The sequence below is a fragment of the Berghia stephanieae genome, chromosome 13 (genome assembly GCF_034508935.2).
Source record: "Berghia stephanieae isolate SIO BIC M18660-M18661 chromosome 13, UCSD_Bste_1.3, whole genome shotgun sequence".
In the NCBI taxonomy this organism is placed as follows: Eukaryota; Metazoa; Mollusca; class Gastropoda; order Nudibranchia; family Aeolidiidae; genus Berghia; species Berghia stephanieae.
In genome coordinates, this window is record NC_088372.1 from 3,108,008 (window position 1) to 3,128,007 (window position 20,000).

Consider the following 20,000-nt stretch of genomic DNA (forward strand, 5'->3'; position numbering starts at 1 on the left):
GTTATGACCTTTTATAGTGAAAATCTCTATAGAACTTAATAGGAAAATAGTGACCAAAACACAGCAACCCAATGGATAATCAAGTATAATTCAGAACCGGCTTCAGATACAACTTTGAAATTTTAACATGTGATAATTCAACATCTCTGTAATACATTGCAAACAGAAAAAAATTATTTTTTGAAAGAGAAAGGTATAGTTTAGAGCTGAAACAGCTGAAATCAAGGAAAAATAGATCACGACATGCAAATGAATGACCTATTGGAATTTTGGAAAAGTCGACAATTAAATATTTATTCACATGTAGATAGACCAAATACACCACTGAATCGGCGTCATTTAGTTGTTCACTTTGAACTTTTCAAAATGAAAATAGACCTCATAAAAGCAGAGATATGGACTGATAAATGTTTGAGGTGGAGTATTAGTGTTTAAAATAGTCGACAATAGGTGATTTTAAAAACTTCCGCTCCCCCGTTCCCCGAAATTGGACAGACGTCCGTCAAAGGATGAAAAACGTCAAAATCAACAGTGAAAAATCAATCGGAAAAAAAAGGAAGAGAATTGTAAATTATAAAATGAATGCATGGACATGAAAACGCCAATTAATTGAATAATTTAAAACAAAAATAACTTCCATAAATGGAATATTTTGTAAGATATAAAGATGTAAAGTTTTGATGTGGATTGACGAAGTTATCTCTCAAACCCAGCAGACGACAGGAAGTGAATCAGTATAAGAAAATGGCAGCTTCTGTAAACAATCGAGGCCAATTACTGTTATTTGGGGAGCTCTAACTTTTGAGTGCAAACATATTTTGCTCTGAAATTTTCAGAGAAGCTACTTTAATATGTATCTCAGAAGGACTTTTTTTTATTAAGAAGGACCATTTCTGGTTTCAAAGTTATAAGCGTTTAAACACATATACTCTCTTTACGCAAAGATTTCTCAAAATCATGATATAGGAAGATAATAATATTAGCATCATTGTATGCAGAATTTTATGCCCTTTCCAATGATATATAATACATGCCATTTCATTCCACTGAGAAAGAAGAATGAGCATTTTAAAATCACTCCTAAATTTTTTCCCCTCAAAAACGGAAACAGAAATCCTCGCCTGTTTTCAACTCGCGAGAGCTACTTCTTGCAAGTGCCTAATATTATTATTAATTATTAGGCTGTCATTATTCCCAGACGCCTGTCTGAGGATAATAAAAATTCGTTATCCCCAGACAGGTATCTGGGGATAACCAATTTTTGTTATCCCCAGACACCTGTCTGAGGATACTGCCCCAGACGCATGTAGCAAGTGGGCAGAAAGATTTTATGCAAAATGCCAAACTTTAAACTAGGCGTGAAAAATACCAAATATTCTGGAAAAAATACTAGTGGTTGTGTCCCAAAACAGTTAATATGACTTGACTTACTTGACTTAGATGCCTTTCGCGTCTCGACCGAAAGATCGGGTGGCCTTGGCTGTTTCCAGTATTTCCTGTGTGAGGTGTCTCCAATATTGCCGGTCCTCTGCTTGGGTTCTCAGATTTTCAAGGTCCCCTGCCGTTATGAGACTAATGCTTTGTCCAAGTGTTGTGAGGTTTTTGTTTAGGATCACAGGGAGTGTTGTGATCGGTCTTCCTCTGAAAAGGTTCCCGTGTTTTTGGAAGTATCCCGACATGGCTTGGTTAGCTGGTATGTTTTTGTCCCTGCGTAGTATGTGACCGAAAAGTTGCCATCGTTGTTGTAAAATGTCAAGGGAGATTGGTCTTTCTTTTGTGATCTTATAGAGTGATTCATTTGAGATCTTTTTTGGGTATTTGATGTCCAGTACCCTTCTTAGCTGTGTGCGATGGAAGGCATCCAGATGTTCTTCTTCGGATTTTGTCAACGCCCAAGCCAAGTGCCGCAGTTATACAGAAGTACCGGTTTTACAAGAGCACGGTACAGTTTCAGTTTGGTTTTTCTCTTTATTTTGTCACCTCTAATCCATACATTGGTGAGTTTACTGAGTGCGGCGTTTGATAGCTGTTTTCTTCTTTGTACATCCTCGGTGTCTCCAATTAGTGAGCCGACTTTTTTTGTTCTTTTCCATTCCTCTTTGTTCCTCGATATTGTTGTAAATTCGGTTTTATTGGCATTGACTTGGAGGTTATATTTCATGAGGGTATTTTGTATGATGTCTATATTTGCTGGTGTTGATCCAATAAAATCGACATCATCTGCATAGGCGATTTCTCTAGGGATTGCATTCTCAATATGAGTCGTTGGTTTTGGAATGGCTTTTCGAACTTCTTTCAGAGCGTGTTCTAAGTATATTGTGAACAGAATCGGGCTCAGACTATCTCCTTGGGGGGTCCCGATGTTACTTTCGAACTGCGTCTGTTTTTTGGCCCCGTATATCCTTGGTTGTATCTTTGTGTTGCTGAGGAGAATCGGATTATTCGGAGCTCGTCTTCGTCTACTATGTCTGTTAATATCTCCAAAAGTTTTCCTCTGTCGATCGTATCAAAGGCTGCGGACATATCGATTCCGGTTATTGTTATGGATATGTTTTCTTTGAGTGCCTTTGCTGCCAACCATTTATGTGTCCATACAACGTCCGATGTTAATATATCAAGTGATATTTAACACAAGATGAAAGTAAATAGTGATCAAATGTCAAATCCAGCTCTTCTAAAAAAAAATATTTTAAAGCAAATGGATCAATGAAATTTCTTTTGTTACTTTGATCTTAAAACGTCAAACTGGCAATTCGACTTTTTATTTTCAACCAGGAAGAAAGTTGTTAATCATCAAATCTGTTCATAGTCCACCAACCATTTCAATTTTCATTACCAACCTACCTGTTAACTTTATTGATCATCTCTTGTTTCTATAATTTGATCATTCTGGCCACAATTTTGGGACGACCGGGAATAATTTTTATGTCGCGGACGAATTCCTAGGCCATGGTGTTGTTCGCCCCAAAGCCCAAAACCCACACCTGTTATTTTCCTGTCTGCTTCGCACAAGACAATACAATTTAGTATCACACGTCCACAAAACTAGATCCAACAACATATTTTTATTCGAATCAGAGATGAAAATAACTACCAAAACAAGGAAGCAAAAATGGTGGAAATATGTTGAGCTCATATATGAATTTAAAATATTCCGATAGCTGTGTGGATAGGCAGCTCAGTGGGTAAGGCCACCTTTCATTTTACTCCTTTTAGCTGCACAGATTCAACCCAGTCGCGACCCCCCCCCCCCCCCCCCCCCCCACTCTTTTTTTTTACTTTTCTTTCTTTCTTTCCAATTGATTTTCATTGTTTTCACTTTTGTTCCGAGTTCCGAGCAAGAGTTTTTTTTTAATCAGTTGAATTTTTTATTTCTCCGATAATATTATTTCATTATTTAATTTGCTCTCGATCTATTATTGTTTTGTTTTTGTTTTGGTCAATGATAATAATAATAATAATAATAATAATAATAATAATATAATAATAATATTTATATAATTGTAATATTTTGTTATTATTATTACTATTACATTCATATCATTATTATATCTATTATCATACTAATATATTATTTTTATTATTAATACTCATTATTATATTATTATATATTATTATTATTATTATTATTATTATTATTATTATTATTATTATTATTATTATTATTATTATTATTGTTAACACTATTCCCTGCTCCGAGGGAAATCTCTCTTTTTCTTTTTTTTTATATTTTGACCTAAACCTTAGAGTTTTTTGTTTGCTAAACCTTTATGTAAATGTTCCGTTTCTGAGCATGAATTTCTTAAATTGTTTTTATTTTTAAAACAATTATTGTTTTTATTTTTAAAACAATTATTGTTTTTTTTTCTCCTCTATCTGACCATTTGGTCGCTCTCTGAATATTTTGTTTGTTTGCTTTTTAATTATTTATTCTTTTTAGACACTATTTGAGATCGGAGTGGGGACGAATATATTTGCTAGAAACTAGAAAAAAACAAGAGAGAAAGAGAGAGAGAGAGAGAGAGAGAGAGAGAGAGAGAGTTTAATAATAAAAAAAAGAGGTGGGGGGAGGATGGATGGGACATTTATCCCTTTCAACGTTCTGTAAAAAGAAGACGGAATTTAAAAAAAAAAAAAAAAAAAAAGGGACGTTACCAGGATTCGAACCCACAACGTCGATTATGGTCAAACTTCCAGGGCAGACGACTAACCCATTCGGCCATGACACCCACTTCGAAGTCGACGCATATTGTGTATATGTAGTAACAACTGATTTCAATGTTGGTTAATTTTATGTTTTTATAGATATTTTATTAACTTTCCTTATTTCTATGTGCATCTGGAAACATTCCATATTCTGGAATGTGGATAATTGTTTAAAAGAGCGGAGTTTCAAATATGCGTCTGGGGATAATAAATTTTTATTATCCCCAGACAGGTGTCTGGGGATAATCACAGCGTTATTATTATCATCATCATCATCATCATCATCATCATCATCATATTATTATTATTATTATTATTATTATTATTATTATTATTATTATTATTATTATTATTATTTTGCTAGTTTATTATAAACCTCTACTAAGTGCTCAGTCTGGCACCAAAAAATTAAACCCTTTTATACTTATAATTATACGTAGTGTTTTTATGCACCTCCGTTGACGGTGTATCTTAACGGATCGTTTTTATACACCTCCGTCACGCATGCGCATTCCACCCAATTTCATTAGCGATATTGTGTTTCTTTATTTGGACATGGCGAAAGTTATTTTGTGACATCTGTAGGATGTTTTTGTCAATAAATTTATATAAAAATATTAATAATTTAAAAAATCGAAATATAAAACCAGAAAATAGAAGTTGCATTGAAGGTAAAATAATGTTTTAGAAAGACCTTATTAAATGTGATGAACAGTCAGGTGGCTCCGTAGCGCAGTGGACAAGCTGTCAGACTCCAACCTTGAAAGTACCGGGTTCGATTCCCAATGTTGACTTTTTTTTTTTTTGATTTACTTTGTTTTTGTTTGCTTTTTTTTTCTTTCTTTTTTTTTTCAAAAACTTTTTATCATGTTTTAAAAATAAACTTCGATTTTAATTTTCTAAAAAAATGTATTTATTTGAGATCAGAATTTGTGTGCCATGTTTCTTTTTACTTTTGATTTTTTAAATTATTGTTATTATTCTTTAATATATTATCATTGTACATCGGTAATCACTAAGCAGCGTGCTAAACTACAATCTAAAACTATTTAAACCTCATGGACGTATGCAGCAACAACTTTACCATCACCGCCAACGGAGGTGCATAAAAACGGTGCGTTTTTGTCACCTCCAATGGAGGTGTATAAAAACTGTGCGTTTTTGTACACCTCCAACGGAGGTGTATAAAAACGCCACCATAATTATAATGTGTGTTTTGAGGGATAATTTATTATTATTACTAAGTAGAAATTGGTAGGGGCTGCCTGAAGCCGGTGATCGTAAAATACTAACGAAAAAGTGAAAATGGTGGTTGGAAACCATTGAGTACAGACGATACAAGTTATTTTTCATTATATTTTATTTGTTTTCCACGTTTATTTGTGTATTGTTGTGCTGACGAATGGTTTGTACCCGAAACGTCCATTGTCTGTTTTGTTCCCATACGAATCGAAGCCTCTCCATTTTCACTCTTTCGTAATTATAATGTGTGGTTTGAGGGATAATTTATTATTATTACTAACTAATGGAATATTTTAAAAAACCAAAAACTTACTTGCTTACAATATCCACTAAACATGCTCAAAGCGCTTTACAAGGGGTCCCTGGGCAACAGCAACATTTAACATGTAGGACGGGACATGACGCCTGTTAGGCAATATTACAGTTTTTTTCGGACAGAGACAATGCTGTTAACGACCAGGTACTCGTTTTACACCCGAGTACGGTGAGAGAATGTGAGTAAAGAGCCTTCTGCAAGGACTCAACTATGCGCAGAGCGAGGCTTGAACCCAGGACCTTCCGATCCGAAAGCGAGTGCCATACCACAAGACCACATACCTGCACTTATCCGAACCAGCGACCAGCTGAGCTCTACCCCTTTGGTCTTGTGCCATGAAGTAGAAGTTAGTTAGCAAAACTGGAGCTTTTATAAAGCACAAAATCCGCTAAACGTGCTGAAAGTGCTTTACAAGGAGTCTTTAGCCAACAATCAACAATTAACTCACTCAATCCTAGAGATTTTTGCAACTTTTCAAAATTGGAAAAGATGTATTAAAAACGAGCATATAGACAGACACTTTTATTCAACTATCATTAACAACATGTAAAAACTACAAACATTAACTTTGATACTACGCCTATAATTTTTCTCAGAAAAATGTAATAAACATCAATGGAGTAAAAGTAATCCGGATATAGTCGGTGTTAGGGTTGAGTGAGTTAAAATGTAGGACCAGACATGATACCTGTATGGGTATATTCTTCTTCTTCTTCAAGTACCAAGTCTGTGCCAGACATCGGTGATCATGGTACGCCATTCATCTCTCTGATCAGATAACCTCAGAAAACTAATATTAACTCTCCTCTTTGTTTGTCACCCAGCTGTTCAAACTATTCAAATATGTTTTTCTTGGTCTACCTTTACTCTTTTTACCTTCTATCTTTCCTGTGAGAGGAAGGTGTTTAATACATTTATGTTGATTTAGGTGTCCTAAAAATTGCATTTGTCTTTTTCTTATTGTACGAATTAATAACCTTTTAGTTTCAGTTTCAGCTTGCTCTAATACTTCTTCACTAGTTTTCTTCTCTGTCCATGAGATTCTTAACATCCTTCTAAGAAACCACATTTCTGCTGCCTCCATTTTCCAAGGGGATATTACAATTTTTTATTTAAATCTGTCAGGTTTGTGAGCTGAACAATTTTAAGATTAAGAGCTTAAATTTGTATTTCTTTTCAGTTTTGGAAGAAGTTGATGGACGTAGAGGTGGCGGCGGTCGAGGCCGTAGCAGCAGCCGTCGTAGTTGGGGACGAAGCAGTAGGAGGTCTTATGGACGAACTTCGGGACGGTCGTATGGAAGGTCATACGGGAGGTCGTATGGAAGGCCATCAGGGGGTTACACAAATGTTGTTCTTCAAGGTCGCATCGTCAGTGGAAGTAGCCCTTACTCACATTACGATTGGCGAATGGCTGCCATGATGGGCTCTATTTATGGTGGCAGGAGGTACGCAAAGAGATACCCATATCAGACTAAGAGTAAGTTTTAATATATTTGTTTATTGTATCGTTTCGTATTGTTTAACTCTCTCCTTACCAGCCATTTTAAAGATTTTCCCCAAAACTTCACACCCAACTAACACAAAAATAGATTTTTTATCACTCAAACTCAAACACAATAGCAGTAAAGTTCTTGCGATAAATAATTTCTTTAGCTGGGTGGGGATCCTGACCTCCCATAGCGGGCAGGGAGGTACATTCTGCGTCTTCTATCCCCTTATATCTGTTTTCCAACATGCTTTCTGTCTTTGTCTCGGAATGAGATGACTTTTTTGTCCTGGCACTGGCCGGAATCCTAGCTGGGAGGGAAACAGTCAAATGCATAGTTATTGTTTTGGGAGATGATATTTTTTCCTTGTAAATCATCTCTCTGTTATGTATTATTATTTTTATTTTGAATGGATAATGTAAGCATTTGAGTGTGTTCCTCTTTGTTGGATTTTGTGCTTGTGTCTGGATGACACTTGTAGGTGATTTCAAACTCAGTACATTGGTGGTATGCTGTTGGAATCTACACCTGATCCCTATTTGTTCTCAGTTCCCCTTTGTCTTTTTCTTGGGTTTTTTAATTGTAATTCTAGAACTTTTTACTATCCCATTTTCTTCCTTTTTACTGGCGCTGATATAACCTAAATGTGTTGCAAGCGCCGTAAAACCCTTAAAAACAAACAAACAATTTCTTTAGCAAAACATGCCCTACAACACACTGTTCATTGTCTTTAAATTTTATGATGTACAAGAGAAATTTGAATAAGAAAAATATTGGTTGTATCCTAACGATTGTGACGATTTTCCTATAGTTGGTAAGGAGAGGGTTAAGAGCTAATAGATTCTAAAAACCTTTTAAAAACGCTGTGTGTAACTTCTATGCATAGATACAATTTATCAATTATATAATTAGTATACAGTATCAAGTAATTGATGATATTGAGAATTAAATATCTAATACATAAATAAGTGTCATATTCAATATTCATAGTATGATTAAGTCTATTTACATTCATTTGGTATGTCCAACCTGTACATTCGTGAGTTTCAAATAATTGATATATAAAATACAATAATATCCAATGTCATGTTCCATTATTCGACAAAATCAAATATTACGTTGGTAAGCTCTTGATCAATCAATTGCATTCTTAAAATTATTATCTTTGTATTTATATTTTAAAATGTGATTGGCTAAGTGCCTTTTTTATGCAGATTACAATATATCTATATTATAAGGACCACTGATGGGAGCCAGTGTCCTAGTCTAAGTCTAAGCTAGAAATCTGGTTTCTGCCTTGTAATACAGCTGGAAATGTCAGTTTTAAATCCGAATTTCAGTTTGAAGCATTTTTATCCACTGGCAACATTTGCAGCACCTCTATAGGGAATGAGATTAGCGTCCCTTGATTGGACATCACCCATAGTCTGTGAAATCACCGGCGGAAAAGTTATTAGAGAGAGAACGTCATGTTGGTTGTGCGCATGTGTGTCTCGTTGACGAGAGACGCATGCGCACAACCAACACGAGATGAGATTACTTGGTTTTGTCCTGGCCCTGGCTGGATACACTACAGCCAATTGTATAGTTGAGTTTTGAGAGATGATATTTTTTGTCTTGTAAATCTCTCTGTTATGCACTGTAATATGTTTTGTTTCATATTATTATTATTATTGTTATTATTATTATTATTATTATTATTATTATTATTTGAGAGAATTCATTTTAGTGGGGACCCGTGCTTGTGTCAGGATGAGACTTTTAGGTAATCTCAAACTAAGTGCTTTGATTGTGTGCTCAGGGAATCTTTTTTCTGTTTCTTATCTGAACCAATTCCCTTTCGTCTTACCTTTTCTTGGGTGCTTTAATTATAATTCTAGAACTTTTTACTATCCCATTTCTTCCTTTTTACTGGCGCTGATTTGACCTAAGCGTGTTGCAAGCGCAGTAAAACTCATAAAAACAAAAACAAATAATAGTAAATTCTGCAGAAATGCGTTTTATTCATATTATTATTTAATTAATTAATTTTTTTTTGTTTTGTATTATTTATAGATTTGTATTTTATTTTTTCCCCATTCCTCTCTCTCTCTCTCTCTCTCTCTCTCTCTCTCCTCTCCCTCTCTCTCTCTCTCTCTCTCTCTCTCTCTCCCTCCCTCCTCTCTCTCTCTCTCTCTCTCTTTCCCTCTCTCTCTCTCCTCCCTCCCTCCTCTCTCTCTCTCTCTCTCTCTCTCTCTCTCTCTCTCCTCTCTCTCTCTCTCTCTCTCTCCCCCCCTTAGTGCCGCCAATCTGTACCAACAGATTTGAACACGACTCGGAAGGGAGAACCTACGGATACTTTATCTGTCCTCGAGTGAATGAATCAAGCACCGAAATCTACTGCTGTGGATCAAGCAACATGGAGTATTGCTGTGATAAAACCGAGGCCCAGAAATATTATTAGTAAGTCGTTTATAATGTATTTCTCTGTTGCAGTGATGCCCAACTCACTCAATCCTGTAAATCAGCAAAAGTTTACATGCATCAACATAATATATATTTTCTTTTAACTTAAAAAAAAAAAAGTATTAATAATAATGATAATAATAATAATAATGATAATAACAATAATAATATTAATAATAATGATAATAATAATAATGATAATGATAATAATAATAATATTAATAATAATATGATATAATGATATTAATGATAATAATAATAATAATGATAATTATAATAATAATAATAATAATAATGATGATAATAATAATGATAATAATAATAATGAATATAATAATAATAATAATAATAATAATAATAATAATAATAATAATAATAATAATAATAATAATAATAATATATAAAAAAAATAAGAAAACAAAAAAAACAACTTGACCCTGAACATAAATTTAACTCACTAAATCCTAGAGATTTTTGCTACTTTTCAAAATTGGAAGAAAAAAAAAAATGTATTAAAAATGAGCATGTACATAGATATAAGTTTTATTCAACTACCATTAACATGTCGTGAAAACTAAAAACATAAGCTTTGATACTAGATACGCCTATAATTTGTCTCAGAAAAATGTAATAATAAACAGGCATGGGTTAAAAGTAACCCCTGGTAAACTACGGATATAGTCGGTGTTAGGGTTGATAGACCTGCCAACTACTACGGAAAAATGGTAAAAATACGAATTTTTGGCTTCAACAACAGAAATAAATAGACATTTTTGATTCATTACAATGTGATAAAAAGAAAACTTTGATGCCACAAAGCATCTATTCAGAGTTTTGAAAACATATTTAATACTGATAAATGTAAAATATTAATTTTTAAAGTTAATTATAGTGACTTCCATTTCTTCTCTCTGAAAACTACGATTTTTTTACATTTCAAGTTGGCAGGCCTGGGTTGAGTGGGTTAAGAGCCGATAAGGGGCCCACGATGCCAGTGCTTTATTCCTTTCCATCGCGTTAAAGTATAACGATAATGGCAGTTGCTTGCTACCTTTTGGATACTTGTCCTTCAGAGCCATTCATTTGGCCCACGAGGGCCGGAGTTTATTACAGTTACTATAGCATTAACGGGACAATGACAATTGCTTGCTACCCTTTGGATACTAGTCCTTCAGAGCCATTCATTTGGCCCACGAGAGCCGGAGTTTATTACAGTTACTATAGCATTAACGGGACAATGACAATTGCTTGCTACTTTGGATACTAGTCCTTCAGAGCCATTCATTTGGCCCACGAGGGCCGGAGTTTATTACAGTTACTATAGCATTATAGGGACAATGACAATTGCTTGCTACCCTTTGGATACTAGTCCTTCAGAGCCATTCATTTGGCCCATGAGGGCCGGAGTTTATTACAGTTACTATAGCATTATAGGGACAATGACAATTGCTTGCTACCCTTTGGATATTAGTCCTTCAGAGCCATTCATTAGGCCTATAGCATTATAGGGACAATGACAATTGCTTGCTACCCTTTGGATACTATTCCTTTAGAGCCATTCATTAGGCCTAAAGCATTATAGGGACAATGACAATTGCTTGCTACCCTTTGGATACTATTCCTTTAGAGCCATTCATTAGGCCTATAGCATTATAGGGACAATGACAATTGCTTGCTACCCTTTGGATACTAGTCCTTCAGGGCCATTCATTAGGCCTATAGCATTATAGGGACAATGACAATTGCTTGCTACCCTTTGGATACTAGTCCTTCAGGGCCATTCATTAGGCCTATAGCATTATAGGGACAATGACAATTGCTTGCTACCCTTTGGATACCAGTCCTTCAGGGTCGTTCATTAGGCCTATAGCATTATAGGGACAATGACAATTGCTTGCTACCCTTTGGATACCAGTCCTTCAGGGTCGTTCATTAGGCCTATAGCATTATAGGGACAATGACAATTGCTTGCTACCCTTTGGATACTAGTCCTTCAGGGCCATTCATTAGGCCTACGGAGCCGGAGTTTATGACAGTTACTATAGCATTAACGGGAACGGGATAATGACAATTGCTTTCTACCCTTTGGATAGGATATTAGTTTTTTTCCAAAGTACTTTCCACCAGATCTATCAGGACCAGCTACCCAGTCACTGCTAGGGGGACAGGGGGAATTTTTAAATAAAAATCTCTACTGTGCTCAGTATCGATACTGGTTCCTGTTGTGTGTGAAACGAGTGCTCTACCAACTGAGCTATTTAGTGACCCCTGCATTTCACCGTACGGAAATCCAATAATATTATGTCAGATGAAAATCACCTGCATCTGATATGCCAAAAAGCAACTTAATTACTTACTTAGGCCAGCCCTTGGGGTGCCCAACATGAGCCACGAGTCTTCGCCATTCTGTATCTGTATGGTTGGCGCTGAAGAAACCAATGGTCTGGTTGTATTTCAGCGGCGTCCTCATTGGGCGCGGGCCCATGTCAGTCGGGCCTTGAAATCGGTTAGGTGTGGTGCCATGATGACCAGGTCATCCAGCCCATTCCAATCCTTCTGTCCTGTCCTCCATGAGTGTACGCAGCTCCCGGGTGTTGTCCATTCCTGTGTCATCTAGCAGACAGTCAATGTATGTTTTATTCTGCCTGCCTCTGTTTCTGGTTCTCTCAGGTGGTTCCCATAACACAAGACTTTGTGAACCAAAAAGTAAATCCTGGGTGGGGATCCTGACCTCCCATAGTGGGCAGGGAGGTACATGCTGTGTCTTCTATACCCCTATATCTGGGTCGGGATCCTGACCTCCCATAGTGGGCAGGGAGGTACATGCTGTGTCTTCTATACCCCTATATCTGGGTGGGGATCCTGACCTCCCATAGTGGGCAGGGAGGTACATGCTGTGTCTTCTATCCCCCCATACCCGTTTTCCAATTGTTTCCTGTCATTGTCTTGGAATGAGATTACTTAGTTTTGTCCTGATCCTTGCCGGAGTTCGTTGGCTGGGAGGGAAACAGTCAAATGTATAGTTATAGTTTTGGGAGATGATATTTTTTTCCTTGTAAATCATCTGTTATGCATTGTATTATGTTTAGTTTACATATTATATGATTGGTAAACATTTGAGTTGGGACCTGTTCTTGTGTCTGGATGAGACTTTTAGGTGATCTCAAACTAAGTACATTGATAGTGTGCTCTTGGAATCTACATCTGTTCTCTATTTGAACCAATTCCCCTTTGTCTTACCTTTTCTTTTGTGCTTTAATTCTAATTCTAGAACTTTTTACTATCCCATTTTTTTCCTTTATACTGGCGCTGATATGACCTTAATGTGTTGCAAGCGCCGTAAAACCTTAAAAACAAAAACAAAACAAAAAAAGTAAATTGATGTTGATATGGCAAAAATGAAGTAGACGCTCATAGGACGCAGAAACACACCTGCCTAGTACTACCAAAAATTCATAGAAATACGAATTTTTTGGCTCCACCTATGGGTGGTCTCTTTGATTCAATAAATCTTGTTAAAAAGAAAAGTTTAGTTCCTTAGGACCTGTATTCAGGACTTTGGAGCATCTTTGGGCCATGCTAAAACTAAAAGCAAATTTTTATTTGTGAAGCTATTTAAATTTAATTAATTTTTTTTTCTCTCGGAACCTACGAATTAAAGATATTTCAAGTTCTTGGAATCTACAAATTTTTAAAATTTCAAGTTCTTGGAATCTACGAATTTTTAAAATTTCAAGTTCTTGGAACCTACGAATTTTTAAAATTTCAAGTTCTTGGAATCTACGAATTTTTAAAATTTCAAGTTCTTGGAACCTACGAATTTTTAAAATTTCAAGTTCTTGGAACCTACAAATTTTAAAATTTCAAGTTCTTGGAACCTACAAATTTTTTAAATTTCAAGTTCTTGGAACCTACGAATCTTTAAAATTTCAAGTTCTTGGAACCTACGAATTTTTAAAATTTGAAGTTCTTGGAACCTACAAATTTTAAAACTTTCAAGTTCTTGGAACCTACGGATTTTTAAAATTTCAAGTTCTTGGAACCTACGAATCTTTAAAATTTCAAGTTGGCAGCTTTGCCAACCTTCTTCGGTAACTATTTATTACAAGTCAGGAGGGTCAGAAACTTACTGTGTCTTCTATACCCCTATATGTGTTCCTGTCTTTGTCTTGGAATGAGATTACTTGGTTTCGTCCCGTCCTGTCCTATATGTTAAACATTGCTGTTGGTCAGGGACCCTTTGTAAAGCGCTTTGAGCACATTTAGTGGATATTGCGCTATATAAAGCTCAATTTAAAAATCTAAAAAATTTTAAAATTTTCTTTTGTCCTGGCGCTGGCTGGATACCCTGTCTGGGAGGGAAACAGTCAATGTATAGTTAGAGTTTTGGGAGATGATATTTATTGTCCTGTAAATCATCTGTTATGCATTGTATTTATTTTTGTTTATATATATATATATATATATATATATATATATATATATATATATATATATATATATATATATATATATATAAAATAATAATTTGTAAACATTTGAGTGTATTCCTCTTAGTGGGGACCTCTGCTTGTGTCTGGATGAGACATTTAGGTGATCTCAAATTAAAATACACTGATAGTGTGCTCTTGGCATCTACATCAGGTTCCTATTTGAATCAATTCCCCTTTGTCTGCCTTATTCTTGGGTACTTTAATTGTTATTCTTGAACTTTTTACTATCCCATTTTCTTCCTTTTTTTTCTGGTGGTGATATGACCTTAATGTGTTGCAAGTGCCGTAAAACACTCAAAACAAAACAACAAAAAAAAAACAACATAAAATGCACTTTTAAACTAGATATGTTTGTCACATATTATTATTATTATTATTATTATTATTATTATTATTATTATTATTATTATTATTATTATTATTATTATCATTATTATCATTATTATCATCATTATTATTATTTTATTATTATTATTATTATTATTATTATTATTATTATTATTCATTTTCTTTTGATTTTCATTCAACAGCAGCACGCATTATTCAACTGGAGTCAATTATGATGATGATGATTATGATGATGATGACGACGATGAGGGTTTAGGGGTCGGGCCCATTATAGGCATAGCCCTGTCTTCAGTAGCGGCGATTTTCTGTTTTGTGTTTTGCTGCTGTAAGAGTAAGAAAGAAGAGGGAGCTGTCATTTCTGGCAAGACTGGTAAGACTTTTCATATCATTCATTTCATGCTCTTTATTTACTGAGCTTCATATAGCGCAATATCCACTAAATGTGCTCAAAGCGCTTTACAAGGGGTCCCTGGTCAACAGCAACATTTAACATGTGGGACGGACGGGACATATTACAATTTTTTTGGACAAAGACAACGCTGTTAACGGCCAGGTATTCATTTTACACCTGAGTACGGTGAGAGAATGTGAGTAAAGAGCCTTTTCCAAGGACTCAACTATGCGCAGAGTGCGAGGCTCGAACGCAGGACCTTCCAATCCGAAAGCGAGTGTCATACCACTAGACCACATAGCCGCACATATTTACAATAATTTGGAATTTTATTTAAAAAAATTTTTTTTTTTGTTTGTTTGTTTTTTTTTTTGATTGTGTTGGTTTTCTTAATTAATTAGTAATTACATTTTGATTTATGTTTTATATCGGCAAAACCGTCTACAGTGAACTTTATCACAATTTGTGATTCTTGGCGAGTGACATCTTGTCACTTTATTATCATTGCTGACGGTTTTCCTCGGATCTACGGAAATCCGAGATTTTGGAGTCCCGAGGAGGAATTTCCTACTTTTTAAAACGTTTATATTTCTGGCAGTGAGAGGTTCGATGTACGCTGGAACAAACAGGCACAGTTTCCCACTCTCCACAAGGTGTATACAGTGTCAAGGGCAGTTTATGAAAATGTTGCTGCTTGAAGTTGAAGCTCGGAAGGAAAATAGATAAAAGATTGGTATTGACTTTTTAGCTTCAATTTATTGGATGAAGACAGATACTGTGGACGTTTCGGGTTTTTCCCTTTATCAACAGAACACGATGGATGAAATATCTGTTTTCGTGTATTAAAATTGAAGTTTACATTCACCTTTGCATTGTTATGTATCTCTTCGAGCTTTGAGCAGCAACATTTACGTGAGTTTGAGTGAGTGCCCAGTTTGGCCATTCTACAAAGTACCTGTCAATATAATTATTTCCTCAGTTTAACGAAATTATGTGACCCACCACCTCAAAATGGTATTATGTCGGGGAAAATTGAACGCTTGAAACTGATAGGAAATATTGAACGTGTTTAAATTTTTTTTTTTTTTTCTATTTTAACTTCTTTTTCTCTCTTGTAATCTAAGAAATTGTATTTGCAATGCGGAGCGGCATAATTTTATTTCTTTTAAAGAAACTGTATTTATTCTCCAGCAAAATGACTAGAAATCTATTCGTAGTTTTTCATATTCATGGATATGAATTCAAATTTTCAGCTCCTAGTTCATCCTGGGGGGGGGGGGGGGGGGGGGGGGTTAAATTGTGTTCCAGTTGCTCCTCTTTTTTTTCTGTTTGTTTCTTTGTTTCTTTTTTTGGGGTTTTTTTTTGTAAACCATTAAACATTGCTCCTTATAACGAGATTTAAAACTTAACCTTCGCTCCTCTATCGCCCTTGGGTGTAATGTAAAAAAAAAAGAAAAAAAAGATCAGCTTGTTTTAAAATTAAAAAAAAAATAATAGAAAATGTTTTTAGTGGGGTTCTTCTTCGAGAGTGTCTTCAGTAGCTCTACCGACGTTTAACGGTCTGAAAATGTTTGTATGAAACAGGGCCAGACAAATGGTAGTAGTAGTAGTAGTAATAGTAGTAAGCCTCGCAGAATTGTGTGATTCAGTCATAGTCGATGAGTTATAGCTGCTCTCTCCATCCATGTTGTTAATTGTTTCCATTGCTCACGGTCCTGGGCCAGAGTTTTGAGGCTGTCAAGATCTTGTTGTGACTTTAGTACAGAGGGCACTGCAGTATTTCTTAGTTCTTCAGGGATTAATTCGGCCTCATCTGAATCCAGAAATTTCTGATATGTAGAGAGAGATCTTGGTTCAGGGTAGTTACTATTGATGATGATGGTCTCCCTATAGACAAAGCAGAGTGATAAATAACCCCACCCCCCTTTCCCCTACCAAAAAGATAAATAAATAAATATATAAATTAACGTCCCAAAAGATCAATTGGAGGGATGGCTTTTTTAAAAAATTGTATTTTTTTTTTCTTTCTCTCCTTTGTCTGGTACTATTTCATACACACCTTTTCAGACCTTTATCTTAAACTTAAACCCGTGCCTTCTTCCCTAATTCATCTCTTCGGTACTACCAAAGCTTCTAGTCATCGATAGCTCACTTCTTACTGTTTCATTTTCCTTTCTCTTAGTCTCCCCCCCCCCCCCCCCCCCCTTTTTTTTTCTTCGGTATTTGTTAGTTTTTGTTGTTGCATTTTGCGGTATTCTTCCTCCATTTTTTTTTTCATAGGCATGGATCCCAATCTCCAACATCAGATGGACCCGTTAAACGTGCCTGACCAGAATGCTGCGTTGCATGGTGTGTTGTATGATGTTTGGTTTTGTTTTTTGTATTCTGTGGCGGTTTTTAGAAAAAAAATATGTATATTTATTTATTTATTTATATTTTTATTTATTTATTTATTTATTGTTTTTTGTTTTGTTTTCTGGATGTCGTCTTAATCGTACTGTGCTATTGATATAATCTGTTTTATTAATGCTTTTTTAACAGTTTTAACAAATTTTAAAATGAAAAAAAAAAAAAAATTCCCTTTCTTCATACTTGATTTTACTTAATCCACTTCGGGCCTTGAGGCACATAGGGCGTCCACCAGACATCTCCATTGTCTTTTTTGTGTTTTTTTTTGGTGATCAATCGGCTGATATTGCGGTGGTTGTGTTCCAGGACAGGCCTGCTTCCTTTAATTCTTTTGCCAGGTTTTTTTTTTAAGGTCTCCTCCGCCTTCTTTTCCCATCTGCTGTCCAGTACTACTTTTCACGGTTAATATATTTATTTATTTTTTTTTTTTTGGGGGTGTGTTTTTTATTATTATTATTATTATTATTATTACTATTATTATTATTATTATTATTATTATTATTATTATTATTATTATTATTATTATTATTATTATTATTATTATTATTATTACTATTATTATTATTATTATTATTATTATTATTATTATTATTATTATTATTATTATTATTATTATTATCATTTTCCGAGTATAAATCTACTTGTTTCTATCTATTTATTCATAATTGAATCCTAATTATCGGTTGATAACATTCTTGATGAGTAATTAAAACGTTAATCACCGTAGCATTAGCCTGGCTGTTAAATGTCAACCTGCATGCCTCCCATGTTAACAGATTTTTTAACAGCATTTGGCCTCGACGTACTTTAACATGGCATTTGACCAAAGTACGCAAACTCAAAGTCTTCTGAATTTGGAACAACTGCTTTCATTACTACTACAACTACTAATACTACTACTAAAACTACTAATACCACTACTAAAACTACTACTACTACTACTACTACTACTACTACTACTACTACTACTACTACTACTACTACTACTACAACTACCACTACTACTACTACTACTACTGCTACTACAACAACTAATACTACTACTAAAACTACTGCTACTACTACTACTACTACTACTACTACTACTACTACTACTACTACTACTACTACTTCTACTACTACTACTACCGTGTATTAAAATTGAAGTTTACATTCACCTTTGCATTGTTATGTATCTCTTCGAGCTTTGAGCAGCAACATTTACGTGAGTTTGAGTGAGTGCCCAGTTTGGCCATTCTACAAAGTACCTGTCAATATAATTATTTCCTCAGTTTAACGAAATTATGTGACCCACCACCTCAAAATGGTATTATGTCGGGGAAAATTGAACGCTTGAAACTGATAGGAAATATTGAACGTGTTTAAATTTTTTTTTTTTTTTCATTTTAACTTCTTTTTCTCTCTTGTAATCTAAGAAATTGTATTTGCAATGCGGAGCGGCATAATTTTATTTCTTTTAAAGAAACTGTATTTATTCTCCAGCAAAATGACTAGAAATCTATTCGTAGTTTTTCATATTCATGGATATGAATTCAAATTTTCAGCTCCTAGTTCATCCTGGGGGGGGGGGGGGGGGGGGGTTAAATTGTGTTCCAGTTGCTCCTCTTTTTTTTCTGTTTGTTTCTTTGTTTCTTTTTTTGGGGTTTTTTTTTGTAAACCATTAAACATTGCTCCTTATAACGAGATTTAAAACTTAACCTTCGCTCCTCTATCGCCCTTGGGTGTAATGTAAAAAAAAAAAAGAAAAAAAAGATCAGCTTGTTTTAAAATTAAAAAAAAAATAATAGAAAATGTTTTTAGTGGGGTTCTTCTTCGAGAGTGTCTTCAGTAGCTCTACCGACGTTTAACGGTCTGAAAATGTTTGTATGAAACAGGGCCAGACAAATGGTAGTAGTAGTAGTAGTAATAGTAGTAAGCCTCGCAGAATTGTGTGATTCAGTCATAGTCGATGAGTTATAGCTGCTCTCTCCATCCATGTTGTTAATTGTTTCCATTGCTCACGGTCCTGGGCCAGAGTTTTGAGGCTGTCAAGATCTTGTTGTGACTTTAGTACAGAGGGCACTGCAGTATTTCTTAGTTCTTCAGGGATTAATTCGGCCTCATCTGAATCCAGAAATTTCTGATATGTAGAGAGAGATCTTGGTTCAGGGTAGTTACTATTGATGATGATGGTCTCCCTATAGACAAAGCAGAGTGATAAATAACCCCACCCCCCTTTCCCCTACCAAAAAGATAAATAAATAAATATATAAATTAACGTCCCAAAAGATCAATTGGAGGGATGGCTTTTTTAAAAAATTGTATTTTTTTTTTCTTTCTCTCCTTTGTCTGGTACTATTTCATACACACCTTTTCAGACCTTTATCTTAAACTTAAACCCGTGCCTTCTTCCCTAATTCATCTCTTCGGTACTACCAAAGCTTCTAGTCATCGATAGCTCACTTCTTACTGTTTCATTTTCCTTTCTCTTAGTCTCCCCCCCCCCCCCTCCCCCCTTTTTTTTTCTTCGGTATTTGTTAGTTTTTGTTGTTGCATTTTGCGGTATTCTTCCTCCATTTTTTTTTCATAGGCATGGATCCCAATCTCCAACATCAGATGGACCCGTTAAACGTGCCTGACCAGAATGCTGCGTTGCATGGTGTGTTGTATGATGTTTGGTTTTG

At 35.1% G+C, this 20,000-nt stretch overlaps 1 protein-coding gene across 5 annotated transcripts in view; it reads left to right on the plus strand.

Moving 5' to 3' along the window:
• Positions 1–20,000, plus strand: part of LOC144959090 (uncharacterized) — a 32,427-nt gene that overhangs the window by 597 nt on the left and 11,830 nt on the right. Inside the window, exons 2-6 of one of the 5 annotated variants that reach the window (XM_078891476.1) lie at positions 6,945–7,241; positions 9,531–9,693; positions 14,720–14,907; positions 17,209–17,277; positions 19,907–19,975. In XM_078891476.1, coding sequence (XP_078747602.1) covers positions 6,945–7,241; positions 9,531–9,693; positions 14,720–14,907; positions 17,209–17,277; positions 19,907–19,975 — 786 coding nt within the window. The remainder of the gene's footprint in view (positions 1–6,944; positions 7,242–9,530; positions 9,694–14,719; positions 14,908–17,208; positions 17,278–19,906; positions 19,976–20,000) is intronic. The other 4 variants (XM_078891477.1, XM_078891478.1, XM_078891479.1 and 1 more) reach the window with 4 other exon arrangements.